The 13,898-nt window shown below is 39.4% G+C and overlaps 1 protein-coding gene and 1 pseudogene across 2 annotated transcripts in view; one reads left to right on the forward strand and one right to left on the reverse strand.

Annotated features, from left to right (window-relative positions):
- The window catches only part of Nox4 (NADPH oxidase 4), a 143,363-nt gene extending 139,025 nt beyond the window's left edge, over positions 1 to 4,338 (reverse strand). The window contains exons 1-2 of one of the 2 annotated variants that reach the window (XM_052159136.1): positions 3,999 to 4,338; positions 3,333 to 3,428 (exon numbers count right to left, since the gene is read on the reverse strand). In XM_052159136.1, the coding sequence (XP_052015096.1) occupies positions 3,333 to 3,428; positions 3,999 to 4,055 (153 nt within the window). In that variant the 5' untranslated portion in view covers positions 4,056 to 4,338. Of the gene's footprint in view, positions 1 to 3,332; positions 3,429 to 3,998 lie in introns of those variants that run through there. The other variant, XM_052159153.1, reaches the window with a different exon arrangement.
- Positions 4,339 to 7,791: 3,453 nt separating this feature from the next.
- On the forward strand, positions 7,792 to 8,552 carry LOC127685585 (40S ribosomal protein S4, X isoform-like; annotated as a pseudogene).
- Positions 8,553 to 13,898: the final 5,346 nt, after the last annotated feature.

Consider the following 13,898-nt stretch of genomic DNA (forward strand, 5'->3'; position numbering starts at 1 on the left):
TTTCTTAATCTTCCAGTGCTTCATATCTAATTTTCTCTGTTGTCAAAAGTTTTTCAACCTTTAAATTTGTTCTAAGAAAAACCATCTGGCAATAAAAACAAACACTCCCATGTTAAAAATTAGTTTTCCCAAAATTCTAATGAGCCCCCATCAACAAGTTCAGATCCTGAAGCAGAACTCTGAGGTTTCTTGTTTTGATTTGGTTTTGTTTGGTTTTCTGATTGGTTGGTTTGTTTTTTTGTCTAGTTCAATAATTACATGCCACACCTTGCCATTCAATGTCCAGTGAAAAGGAACCTGAAAGCCACCATAATTCAGACCTAGTTAAAGATTTTTGTCTTGTTTTATTTCTTTCTTTCTTTCTTTTTATATTTATCTTGTGTATGTGTCTGCATTTGTGTATGTGTGTGTGTGTGTGTGTGTGTGTGTGTGTGTGTGTAGATTAAAGGGTAACTTGGGAAAGCCAGTTCACTCCTTCTACCATTTGAGTCCTGGGGATTGACTCAGTTTACCAGGTTTGGTAGCATGCACCTTTACCTGATGAGCCATTTCATTGGTTCCAGAGGCATATACAACTGAGCTAATTTAATTAGTTGACTAGCTGTTTGTTTTAAGCAGAGTGGTAAGGTACCTGCCTATCAAGGCAAGAATGTTCTACCTTCAAGGTCTTTTCTTGAAATGCCCAAAACAAGCCATGTGCCACACCTGGCCTCTGACTCTCTCACTCTCACTCCCTTGAGACAGGGTCTCTCACTGACCAGAGGCTAGGCTAACACCAACAAGCCCCAGTGGTCCTGCTGTCTCTTCTGCCCCTCCCCCAGCAATGAGGTTATAGGAGCTTGGGGCCATTCCCCACTTTTTATGTGCCTGACTTCATGCTTGCAGGGCAAGTGTCGTCTTCCATTTTCCATTTGTGTTTCATAGCAAAGTAAATTGATTTCTAGGAATACCACCATTTTTTTTTAATCTAAGGTTTATCTGAAAGTGACTTAAAATATCACAATACGTGTGTATCCCCCATCGTTTCTACATTCCTGTCATGGTGGAACTATTTAACTTGTACCACTTTAAAGTTATTAAACAAGTGGTATGCAAAAGATATAAAACATGGAGACCAAAATCTATATTTTAAAATTAATTATATCTCATCATTGTGCTGTATTTGTCATGGAGCGAACCGTAAATTCATTCCTTATGAAACCATACCACAATCATTATAAGACTAGAAAGATAAACCAAGGATGACTATTAAAAAAAAAAATCACATTAAATCCTCCTTTACAAAGTCAACAGTAAAACTATGGGTGGAAGTCCTTGTTCATTAAATGTCAATATGTAAGTTGAAATATCTATTGTAAATAGCTTAGGTAAATGAATATTACAGAACTTATAACAAGTACTTTTCAGAAACTGAGAAGTGACAAGAAAGGCCACTAGTCATGAGTTTGCAAGAAAGTTAAGGTATAGTGCCTCTCTTCATCAGCCTGCTTGGTGTTCTCTCTCCACATCACCTGCTGAGCCTTTCATTCATGTAGCCAGCCCCTGCCATGCACCCACAGTTCTTGGACATCTCTGTTCTGCAACATCATTTTATCAAAAGCATTGACGCAGAATGACAGTAGAAACATGGAGCAGATTTTAAAATGTCTTTAAAGCAGGTTTGACTGTATTTGATCCTGTGTATACAGGCATGAAGACACCAGTTTAGCCTTATCTGATTTGTCAACAACAAATTTCACAGCGTCCAAGTACATAAAAACCACCTTGTTCGATTCTGACATAATTAGCTTAGCTCCTTTAAAAAGGAAGTGTTTCTATTATGTTAAGAGCAACACTCCAAAGCCGAGTTATGGCTTTTACAATTCCTAGATTTGGATAGAAACACAAGCACCCCGATCCAGAACAAAGTCTGCCAGGGTAATTCTCACGTGAGTTCTACAAGTTGTTCACCGAGTTACATATTAAGTGAAATAAACCTCATATTTAAAAAGTTCTAGCTCATGAATTCACTTTGAGTAGTGAGTTTTCAAGAAAGAGGATGAAAAGCTAGGAGTCCTTGGTAACTCATCAGAGAAATTCTCCTTAATTTGTTTATTAGCCTACAATCATTTGATTGGTTTTGCTTGCTTGTGAGGTTTGGTTGCTGTTTCGCATCAGAGTGTAAGGCACTTGAAAAAAATAGTGAATATTTTATTCTCTGTGTCTATTTAGAGAGCAATTTGAACAATAGTTCTAGATAACTAGAGCAAAGTTAGATGAGGAAAGAGAAGCATGCTAATTTCAGAATCATCAATAAGGAGGGTATTTTTCTTCTTCTTTTTGAAATAATGTTTCTGACCCCCATTTGTTAAAACTAGTGGTATTAAATGTTAAGAAGATGTCACAATCAAATGGTACTCTGTTTAGAAAATATCAATTAATTCAGCTGCAGCTTACTGCAGACTTGCTATGTCCTAATCACTACTCAGAGAACTAAGTAGTTAAGGATGAACCTATGTGCACCAATCATGGAAGTGAAGCTAGTTGCACTGAATTCACCTGAAGTGATTTTAAATAGTTACAAATTTATGAAAAACAAAGCAGTAAGTGTCCTCTTTAGAATATGTTTTCCTCTCCAGCGATGATAAATCTGCTTGCTCAGGTGTCCTGAGATTGTATAACACATTTTATACTTTGTGTGGTTGCTTAGAAAAATTCAGTCTCCTTGTACAAAGTAAGATGTCCTGGAGGACCCTGCCATTTATAGGATCAGGTAAGGTAGAGTTAGAATTAGAAGATGAGATGAGAAACAGAACAAAGAGAAATACCAACATGAAATAAACCAGGGCAGAGTCTGCATGATACTGTTCTTAGAACAGATCCAGACCCAACCAGTAACCCATGGCAACCAGCCAAGACTACTCAGAAATAAATAACAGCTCACTTAGTGAGAACTGTCAGTAAAAGAAAACCAGTGCTGACATCCTCTGGACAGACTTGTGGGAAGGCAAAGAGCCCTGATAAGAGTGGACTAACAGTCTGTCATCAGCTGGTCCTCTGGGAGAAGCAAACCCTTCAGGGCTCTCTAGAGCTGCTTGGAAGGAAAAAAAAAAAAAAAAGCCAGCAACTTCCCCCAGGCTCCAATAGCCTGGTCTGACAGGTTCATTTACTTCAATTTAGCAGATACTACCCTTGGTCCTTAAAGGGCCAAACTCAAGAAGCTTGACTGCTGAGAGAAACACGTTTCTTAAGTTTACAGCAAATATTACTACGAGAAATGGGTGTTCTGGCAAAATTCTGTAGCAGTTTGTTGCAGTAAACCCACTCCACCAGGTCATCCCTGATTTACTTACGCCCAACATCTGGTGAATGTAGTAGTATTCTGGCCCTTGGTTGTACAGCAGAAAGGTTTTCCAGAAAAGTAGGACGTTTAGGGACAGCCAAATGAGCTAGACCAATCAAAAAGAAAGAAAAAATAAAAATTAAAAAGGAAAAACAATCATGTGATAGAAGCCACTCACAAGACTCACCTTGGTACATGTAACCTCTGCACTCACAGAAAGCAGAAAGTATGCTTGTTGCACTGAGGACACTCACCTGGCCTTACCCAGACCCTGCACTGAAATAAAGGTTGGTGGCAAATAGATCACTTAATCAGAAGATACCTTACTTCCCCAACTCCAGTGCAAACTGAGAATAAGAAAGTAGTGGTATTACCATGGCCCATGGGATGCTCAATATAAAGAAACAACTGGAAGAGCATAGGAAATGAGTTTGAAAAGCTGCTTTAGTGCCTCTTTCCTCCACATCAGCTCCTCATCAATCTGTAGTAAAGTTCCCTTGCGTTGAGCAGGAAGTATTTCCAGGAATGCATAAAGTTATGGTTAGGTGAGAAAGTCTGAAAGTAAACCCCAAAACTTCTAATTCTCTCTTCCCACCAGCGTACGTTCTAAGAATGAATCAAACTGGCTGCAGCACAGACAGTCAGTCAGCCAGGCCAGCTTGGCCCTCCATCCTACCAGGCAGAGGTGTTTAACCCCTTCGTTGGCCAGCCAGCTCCTCCAGGATACCGCCATGCCGCCAGAGAAGGGTGCTGCGCTCCGCTCGGTGCTTGGGACCAAAAGGAGCGATCTGTGGCCGGGGCAGCGGCTCCCGGGGCGCCGCCTGCAGGGGAGCAGCGGGGGACCGAGGGTCAAAGGCTGGACTGAGTCTGGAGGCCGAGCGGGAGATCTCCACCCCGGCTCCCACCGCGCTGCTCTCTTGCCTCCCCACGCCCCCTGGTCCTGCGCGCCGCCCTGCGCCAGCCCCTTTGTCTCGCGCGAGCCTGTTGTTGTGGCGGCAGTTCAGGACGTCCCGGGTGGGAAGGTGGAAGCGTCCCCTGCAGCCTCCAGCTGGGCCTGTCCAGCTGCAGACAACCCCCAGATGTGAGAATGGGAATCGGAAGCTTGGGGAAGCTCTTTGCATCCTGGGGCTCACACACCCTACTTCCTATATGCATGCACCACCACCACCAACCCCCGCCCCTAAGCCGCCAAAATAAAAAAGAGTAAAGAGAAAAAAGAAATGTTCAGCTGATAGAAACTTGCCGGAAGTAGCCTTTTGTGTATTAGCCTCCCCTATCCCGCCAGTCTTGTGTCTACAAACAAGTACCATCTCACAGCCAGAAGCCCAAGTCTTCCTTTCTTTCCACTTCTCTAGTAGCTGCCCCCTGATCTTGCCTTGAGTTAAAAATTTCTATATCTTGCTGCAAACAAAACAGGCAGGCAAAGAGTTAACAGTGACATAATCAGGGGTTTTAGGAAAGCTGGATTCCCTCCAGGAATGTGCATTTTATGCTGCTAATTGCAAAGTCAACTCATTAAAAAGAAAACCTCTTAAACTTGTACCAGAAATCCATGGAAGGGGAAGAGTGTGCAATGGGCACAGGTAATTAAACGGTTAATCATATGAAATAATGTCTGTTCCATAATCGATGTTCAGTGACTTTATTAACTAATGTACATAACAGGTCATAAAAGCATTTGATGTGCTTAACCTAATCTCATGACATCCAAGATTTTTCTTGTAAAACGAAATACATTTTATCACACTGGCTATTGAACTGAAAGTTTAATTAATGGAACTAAAATGTAATAAATCATGCTGTACTTACTTCATGCAATGTCCTTATCTAAGTTAATTTAAGAAACTGTATTTGATTTCACCCTTCAGTTTGAAAAACTGGAATCAATCTATATCAAGTCCTAGTTAACCACCATAAACATTTCTTTGTGTCCTCTCATTTCAGTGTGTAACCTGTCACAAGCATGACAATCAAGAACACTTTCCGAAGTAGAGTTGTCTACCATATTATGTGTAAGTAATACCTAGACTTAACTGTCAGGTAATATACCCTGTTTATACCTAACTATATTTCTTTAAACCTAAAGAACCAGAGAAGTCACATATGAAAACCTGCAGGAGTGTCACCACTGAAGAAAGGAGAGTATCCAAAGCCAGAGGCCACTGCATCCTCAAACTCAACACAACCTTTGCTTCCAGACTCACGCTCAAAAGGAGAGGCTGCAGGGAATGCTACAGGAGACAAAAGTCTCAGTGGAAGTTGGGATGCAGGAGATTTGCATCTGAGAGGAGGTCATCTGCTGAACTTGCTCCTCCAAACCTGGAACCTGAGCCTGCAAAGACCCCTATAGAAAAAAAAAAGATAGACAGTATCCCCTGGGAAACCCCGGAGGAGGTCGATTTTGTCAGGGAAGGGAACAATGAATCCTGTAGAAAATGGAGATGCCAAAACTGAACAGCATGGAAATCTGAGTGGCTGGAGATGCACAGGGAACAACTTTGAGTTTTTGGTAAATGTGTAGAATTTGAAATATTATTGCTATCAACTTTTCTGAAAATGTAAAATTTTATTTTGTATCTTTGTTTTGAGCTATGTTGTTAGTACAACCTTGCATTGTTTTAAAGATGCCCTTCTTCCCCATGAGTTGCTGAGAAAGTGTCTACCAACCTGAATTGATGTAGGGGGAAACACCTTATTTTTTATTTGAAAGGTTCATCTTGCCTCCTGGGGAGGGGGAATTCTCTGATGCAGATATATTTGGCTACCTTCATAAAACATGTTTTGTGGTGCCTATCCTTTGTTTCCAGGGTCATGCCCAAAAAGAGACTACAGGGAACGCTAAAATTGTTTCTACTAGTAGAGTAGGTGACTGAATCTTGCAGCCACATGGTTGAAATGAAGTACCTCAAAAAGCAACAGCTCTTTTCCTAAAAGACTGTGTGTGAGTGTGCAGGGGGTGTTCAGATTAATAATTCTTCTACCTGAATTTCATTCACTAAAAGTCAAGGGTAGCTTGCAGAAAGTTGCCAAACAACAGGCTAAACTGAAATGTGTGAATGTCTCCTGTTCAGAGCATCAAATATAGACTCCATTGAATTTAAAGTATCTTTCTGACTTTGATAGTTCATCTAAGAAGGGAGTTAGAAAATGCCTAAATACTGTTAATGATTGTCTTCCCATGTCTGAAAAGTACCATAATCATTTATGAAAAGTATGTTTAATGAGGCTGAATACAGTTTGATGTAGAAAAATAGTGGTAGACAAGAATCAAGAAAGCAACCTCAAGCCTTCACAGACATGTAAAATCACACACACACACACACACACACACACACACACACACATTGCACATGCTTGCATGTTCTATTTGTTTCAATTTTTTGCATTGGTTTTTGAAATATGGTCTTACTATGTGGCTCTAGCAGGCCTGTAATTTGTTGCAATCTTACTGTCTCAGTTTCCTGAATGTCAAGGTTACAGGTGTATCCCAGAAAACCTGGCTTTATAAGTTGTTCTTCATTTATTATATCCGCCTTGATTAACACTGATGTCCCTTGTCCTCAGTGGGGAGTACATGGGGAATATCTGTTAAGTTTATTTATCAATCCATACTATACTCCTTTCTGTCTGAGCAGAGTGGCACGAAGCATTCACTAAACAACATTCTCTCCATAAACACACAGACTCATTACCCTGTTTGCAAGACCATTATTGCATTTTCCACATGATTGGTTTTATTCGTGCATGTGTTTATTTCTCCTATTAAACTGGGCTTTGTAAAAATAAACACCCTGCCTTATTTAGTTTCAATACAGGTCTTTGTACAAATCTTGACAGTCAATTGACATATAAAATGTTTATTCAATAAATGATTCAATCCAATGAATGTGTGATTCATGATATTCATAGCATAGGTTGGCCTATGTCTTTCTTAAACTACATGTCCTCAAGTTTAACTTCCTAGTAAAGCAAGAAAAGTTTTTGTTCATCTTAGTAATCAGCAATCACATAAGGATGGATAGGAAAATGTACCTCCAGGTGGTTGTCACCTATCTTACAAGTTAAAAAAGGCATCTGTGACAAGTGGACACTTGAATTTATTTCCTGCTGTCATTACCAGTCACTGCCAAATGCTCCATTTCAAACAATCAGAATATGTTTCCTAACACGTCTGAAGACCAGAGGCCTGAAGTCAGTGCTACCCAGTTAAGAAACAAGATGGTGACAGGACCCTCAACTAAGGTGTCAAGAGAAGGTCTGTTCCTTGTCATTCCAGCTTCTGGTAGCTAAAGTAGTTTTTTGATTTGTTTGCACCTAGCCTTTGTCTGTGCCTCCATGGTCATGTTACTCTCCAGTCTTTGAACTGCCATCATTTTTGGCCCTCTAAAGGCATGCTATGATTGTGGCTAGGACTGAAGTCATGTCAAGTTATTTAACTTAGGAGTTCCTTTTCCATTCTCAGCACAGCCATGACTCATGGTTCCAAGAAACATCTGAAGAGTACACCAGCTCCAAAACATTGGATGTTTGAGAAATTGACTGATGTTCTTGTTTCTTGTTTATCCACTGGTTATCACAGCTGACAGAATTCCTGTCTCTGATCATTTTCCTATGGAACAGATATAAGTTTGCCCTGACTGGAGATGAAGTAAAAACAAAAAAATTGCAAGCAGTTCTTCATTAAGATTGATGACAAAGTCTGGACCAATATAATCTACTATGCTAGGTTTATAGATGTCACCAGCATTGACGGGACTGGAGAGAACTTCTGTCTGATCTATGGCACCAAAGGTCTCTTTGCTGGTCATCATATTTCACCAGAGGAGGTCAAGTACAAGTTGTACAAAGAAAGAAAGATCCTTTTAGGCACAAAAGGAATCACAAAAGGTAACCCATCATTCCTGTACAGTTTGATACTCTTATACCCTCATAAAGGGGAATGACACGATTAAGATTGCTTTGGAGATCAGGAAAATAACAGACTTCATCAACTGGGAATCTGTGTATGATGACTGGAGGTAGTAACTTGGGAATGAATGGTATGATCATTAACAGAGACAGGTGTCCCAGCTTTTTTGGGGTGGTTCATGTTAAAGATGTGAATAAGAACAGTTTTGCCACTTGGCTTTCCAAAAATTTTCCTATTGGCAACAACAACAAATCATGGATCTCTCCTCCCCAAGGAAAGGGAATCCTCCTCACCATTGCTGAAGAGACACACAAGAGCTAGAAGCCAAACAGAGCAGTGTGTGAAATGGTCTCTAAGAGACATGCTGGAAAAGCATTCGTACTCTTGCTACTATAAGCCTTCTTAGGCAATGTGATAGATTAAACCACATGATGAAACTGAACAAACAAACAAAATCCTTACTTCAATCATACCTACAAAAGTATTTTTTCTTTATTAAATAGCATTTACAGTCTCTAAGGACTGATACCAGATCTTTCAGGGATGACCATTACTTAGTTCATATTGTTCTTAAATTAATTGATATTAACGTTCTCTTCTTCATACCTTTTCTTTTTATCCTTTTGGACTAAAAATGTCAGCCTTAGATTTTGACACTTGAAGAAATACACTTTAAGGAATAAAAGTGTAGTACTTCTTTTTTTTCGCCCGCCCCCCAGTGTAGTAATTCTAAACAGCATTTCTTTTAAGACTCAATAAATTAAACATTAGAAATATGATTGACAGCAGGCAAGAACACTCACTTTACTGTTTTTAGTAGCAAGGGTCTTATTGCCAAGATACAACAGTATTAAGACTCAAAAGAAAGATGGTTTTTCCAAGAAACAAAAAAAGAGTAAACATGGAAAAGAACATCCTAGATAGTGACAGAAAATCCACAACCTTTGAACTACTTACAGGATAAAGGAGCAGGAAACTTTACCTTAACCCCAGAGCCTTTAGCTAGGAAAAAAAAGCCCATCAGAAAACCAATGAAAAGTGCCCTAGAGGCTTCCCATTTGAAGAGTAGGGACACATTCCAGACAGTGACTCACTGTCATTTCTATACAAAAACAAGTGCAGACCACCATATGACTAAGTCTCTCAGGAATGTCTTCTGTGCACTCACATGGCTAGGGCAGCTCCTGATGGAACCAAAGATGTTGGATAAGTTCTCATGCCCTAGAGGACCAGATGCTATGCTGAAAAACAAGTCATACAATGTGAAGGCAAGTTAAGAATTCCAGGAAAAGAAATTATCCAATCATAATTTCTTGACTAAAACTGAATAATACTTTTTTGTTTAGAACTGTCTTTTACAAAAGACTTGTCCAAACTTCTGGAATTCATAGGCCAATATATTTTTAAAGGGGTTATTATTTCAAAATATATATTCAGATATAAACACCAATTTGTATATATAAAATATATCCAAATTTGTGTCTTAATAATATTTTAATTGAGTTGTTACAAAATAAGCAAATGAATAATTACCAGCACAGACTAACCACACATTTCTACAATGAGAGCAAGTTTTTAAATCTAACAAACATACCACCTACAGAAATATTTGTCATTTCAGAATAGTCTTTTGATCTTTTACAATTTCATCCCATGTATCATTCATGGAATGGGAGGGAACATTCTCCATATTCATTTTGCATATAAGCAAACTAAGATACATGTACAATGAATCAATTGTCCATGATGCCACTGCACTTAGTAGTAGATTCCCAGAGGCTTCCTCTGTATCATGTCATCATTACTGAGCCAGGAGTTTCACGAGGTCTGAGGACTCTTGCCTTAGACCACAAATATGATTATGGTTCACAGCCTCAACCATTATCCCAGATGCATAGAGAAGTACCAGCTGACCTTCATATTACCAATAAAGTGCATATTCTCAGAAGACAGCTGGGTACATTTTTTATGATATATTTGTCTCTTTTGGTGTGTGGTGTTTCATAAGCACATCTTTTGACAGAATAATTCCTGAATGCTTGTGAATTTTTTTAAATGTCTAAAAAGAAGTTTTCTGAAAAGTCAAGTACAATTATAGTATCTAAGTCACAATTCCCCCACATAGACAACTTTGAAATATTAACAAGATATGATGAGATTGTCTAGCATCAATATACTTCCTAAGTGTCACTTTCTAAAAATATCATGAAACAATGAAGCAAAATTATTGCAGCTCATGGTAAATGGCAAGATTTTTAGAAACATAAAAATATCAGAATTTGCCCAGGTACTTGTTAGGTTCTCAGTATCTCAGTAGTTTGGAGGCTGAGGTGGAAAGATCACAGAATCTGTCATTTTAAAGTAGTGTCCAAGTACATTTCACTAGATCTTAAGAATGGTGGCCATTGGCTTTCAGATAATTCCATATGTTTGAAAGGCTTTCTGATAATGACTAACTGAAGCTTTAATTACTGTCTTAATTCCCCCATTTTACCTCTGAACTGATCCTGAAGCTGACTGATTCCTAAGTACAAAAGAAATATGGCCAACAGGAGTGGTGCATAGTAGGCACACTATTGGTAATCTATGTATGTATTTTAATGGATATCAGAAACATGATAAACCATGGATTTAGTTACCAATGCTCCTAAATTAACTTTCACAGTGGTGCCCAAGATATTCAACAGGATAAGATAAAGTACAAATGTGATGGTTCGAATATGCTTGGCCCAGAGAGTGGCACTATCAAGAGGTATGGCCTTGTTGGAAATGTGTTACTATGTGGGTTGGTTTGGTGACCCTCCTCCTAACCATGTGGGAGCCAGTCTGTCTGTCTATGGAAAAAGATGCAGAACTCTCAGTTCCTCTCACATTATGCCTGCCTAGACATCACCATGTTCCCACCTTGATGATAATGAATTGAACCTCTAAACCTATAAGCCAGCCCCAATGAAATGTTGTACTTTATAAGAGTCACCTTGGTCATGGTGTCTGTTCACAGCAGTAAAAACCTAAGATAGAAGTTGGTACCAGTAGTAGGGTATTGCTATAATAGGCCTGACTATGCTTTTCTTTGGGGGAATATGGATTCTGGTGCTTTGTAAAGCATCACAGCAGTGGGGCTTAATGGTCCCTGCTAGTTAGAAGCATGGAAGACCTTGTCCCTGAGTGCTTTTGAACTGTGGGGACCTAGCTCAAGAGGTTTTAGAGAAGAAGACTTTTAGTATGTGGCCTATCTGACTGGTGATGTGATATTTTGATGAAGAATGTAACTGTTTTTTATTTTTCCTATTGTCTGAAGAGTCAGCCTAAGGCTAAGGTGAAAAGATTTAAATTAATTGTTTTGACAAAGGAAATCTCAAATCAGCTTGGTATAAATTATGCTGTGTGGTTACTAATGCCCAGTGTTATGAAGAGCATTTTAATGAAAACTACCAAGCATAGAAAGGAAAAATACAAAATGTATGGTTTAAAGACTAAAAGGGCACCAGGAAGTGGAATGAACCTAAATCCTGTATTCAAGGATATTAAAAGGAATTAAGGGAATGGTGACCTTGAGGCAAGATCCCACACAGGTAAATGTACTTTTGTAGTTGAAGAAGCATTATTATGACGTGGTTATTGTTTTCATTTGAAATTTTAATCTAAAATGAGCTTCAATCCAGAAATGGAGAGCACATTTGTGATAAAGATCTTGAGGCTAGAAAACACAGGCTTTTTGACTGGATCTTGAGGAATAGTGGCCTTGAAAGGCTTTGGGCTAAGTTTGATTGTATAAACCTTTAATCCCAGGAGACAAAGTCAAGTAGATCTGAGTTCATGGCCAGTTGCAGGTGAAGAAAATCCAGGTTTTGTGGTATGCATCATTAATCCCAATATTCAAGAGATAGAATCTTGCAGATCTCTAAGTTCAAGGTCAATCTACAGAGAAAATTCCAATATAGCCAAGTTTAGGCAGTGAAGTAGTTGGAAAACAGAAACATGATGATAATGTAATAGAACAATGTGGGGCCATCCTCCAGCCCCAGCAAGCAGCAGAACTAAGTAGCTTTGGCCATGTGGAACTGTCTCTAGAGTCAAGAATAGAAGGGACTACTGGGACAATTGATGATAGCTTGAGCTAAGAAAGTGGTCATTAAGAAGAGACCAGCATTATTGAGGTGAAATCTTCTGGGAAGTGTTTTCTGAACTCACAAAGAAGCTGTGTTCCAGAGATTGCCAAGGTTGCACCATGTGCTGCAGCTGGAATTGGTAATATGTAAAAATGACCCAGCTGGTACTGGTTTTGAAGGTAAAAAGAGGTCATGGAGGTTTGGCACTGTGAGAGGCAAGGAAATGCCATTGGTGAATGTACAGCCTCAGTTGCAGTTGATAGCCCAGGTGTGAATGGGCCATGCAAAATGTTGAGGCTTGGCAGCATGAAGAGAGCCTATGAGACGCTATTTCATATGTGAACTATGTGAAGCATAGTTGCAAGAAAAGACCCCAGGATATTGGAGGTGCCAGTACCATGGGATGTCCAAAAAGAACAGCAGCAGCAGTGGTGTGGGGTCACCCAGAGCCTAGAGTGCTACAGACGGCAGAGATGGAAAAGTAACAAAAGTCCTTTGGAAAAGCCTAGAAGATCATGTATGGATCCCAGACATTAGAATAAGAAGCTGTGATGTTGAAGTTGACTTGAAAACTCCCAAGATGTTAAACATGAGAAAGCCATGGGATACACACAGAGGTAAGCTGACAACAGAGAGTGGAAACAGCCCAGAGAAAGAAATTTGAGGCAGTTAACAAAGCTGAACAATTTGGAGATTTAAAAAGCACATTGATCTCAGACAGAGAGATGCAAAGCTTGGAGTTTGCCCAGTTGGTTTTCTGTCTAGCTTTGTTCCAGTATTTTCTCACTATGGCATTTTGCAATGGTAATGCATATCTTGAATGATGTTGGAGGTATGTGATCTGCTTTCTGATTTTGATATATTAGGTGTTAATGTTAAAAGATTGTATGGATCTCAGAAAAGACTTTGAAATTTGGGCTTTTAACATTGTTGAGACTTTTATATGGAACTTTCGAAGTTTGACTAGATATAATTTTCATTATGTCATGCATATGTATTGCCCCTATAGACTCATGTGTTTTAAAACATCTATTGAGGCCAGGGAGTAGAATTTGGTAGTTTGAATGTGCTTGGCCCAGGAAGTGGCAGTATTAGGAGGTGTGACCATGTTAGAGTAAGTGTGTCCTTGTTGGAGGAAGTGTGTTACTGTGGAGGTGATCTTAGAGACCCTCTTTCTAGTCATGTCAGAGCCAGTATTCTGTTTGCCTTTGGAACAAGATGGAGAACTCTCAGCTCCTTTAATATCACGCCGGTCTGAACACTACCATGCTCCTACCTTGATGAAAATGAACTGAACTTCTGAACCTGTAAGACAGCCCCAAGGAAACATTGTTCTTGTAAGACACCTTGGTCATGGTGTCTGTTCACAGGAGTAAAATCCTAAGACAAGTATCCCATGAAAATTGGAAAATAGAATGAATTCTGCAGCTGTATGAGTCATTACTGTTTGAGAGATTTCAGACCAAGAAAGCATCCATATTTAAGATGTGTGGCTCAACAGAGTTAAAGAAGAAGTAGAACTGAAAGGATTTCAGAAATAGAGATACATGTACAG

This window comes from Apodemus sylvaticus, chromosome 1 (genome assembly GCF_947179515.1).
Source record: "Apodemus sylvaticus chromosome 1, mApoSyl1.1, whole genome shotgun sequence".
Lineage (NCBI taxonomy): Eukaryota > Metazoa > Chordata > Mammalia > Rodentia > Muridae > Apodemus > Apodemus sylvaticus.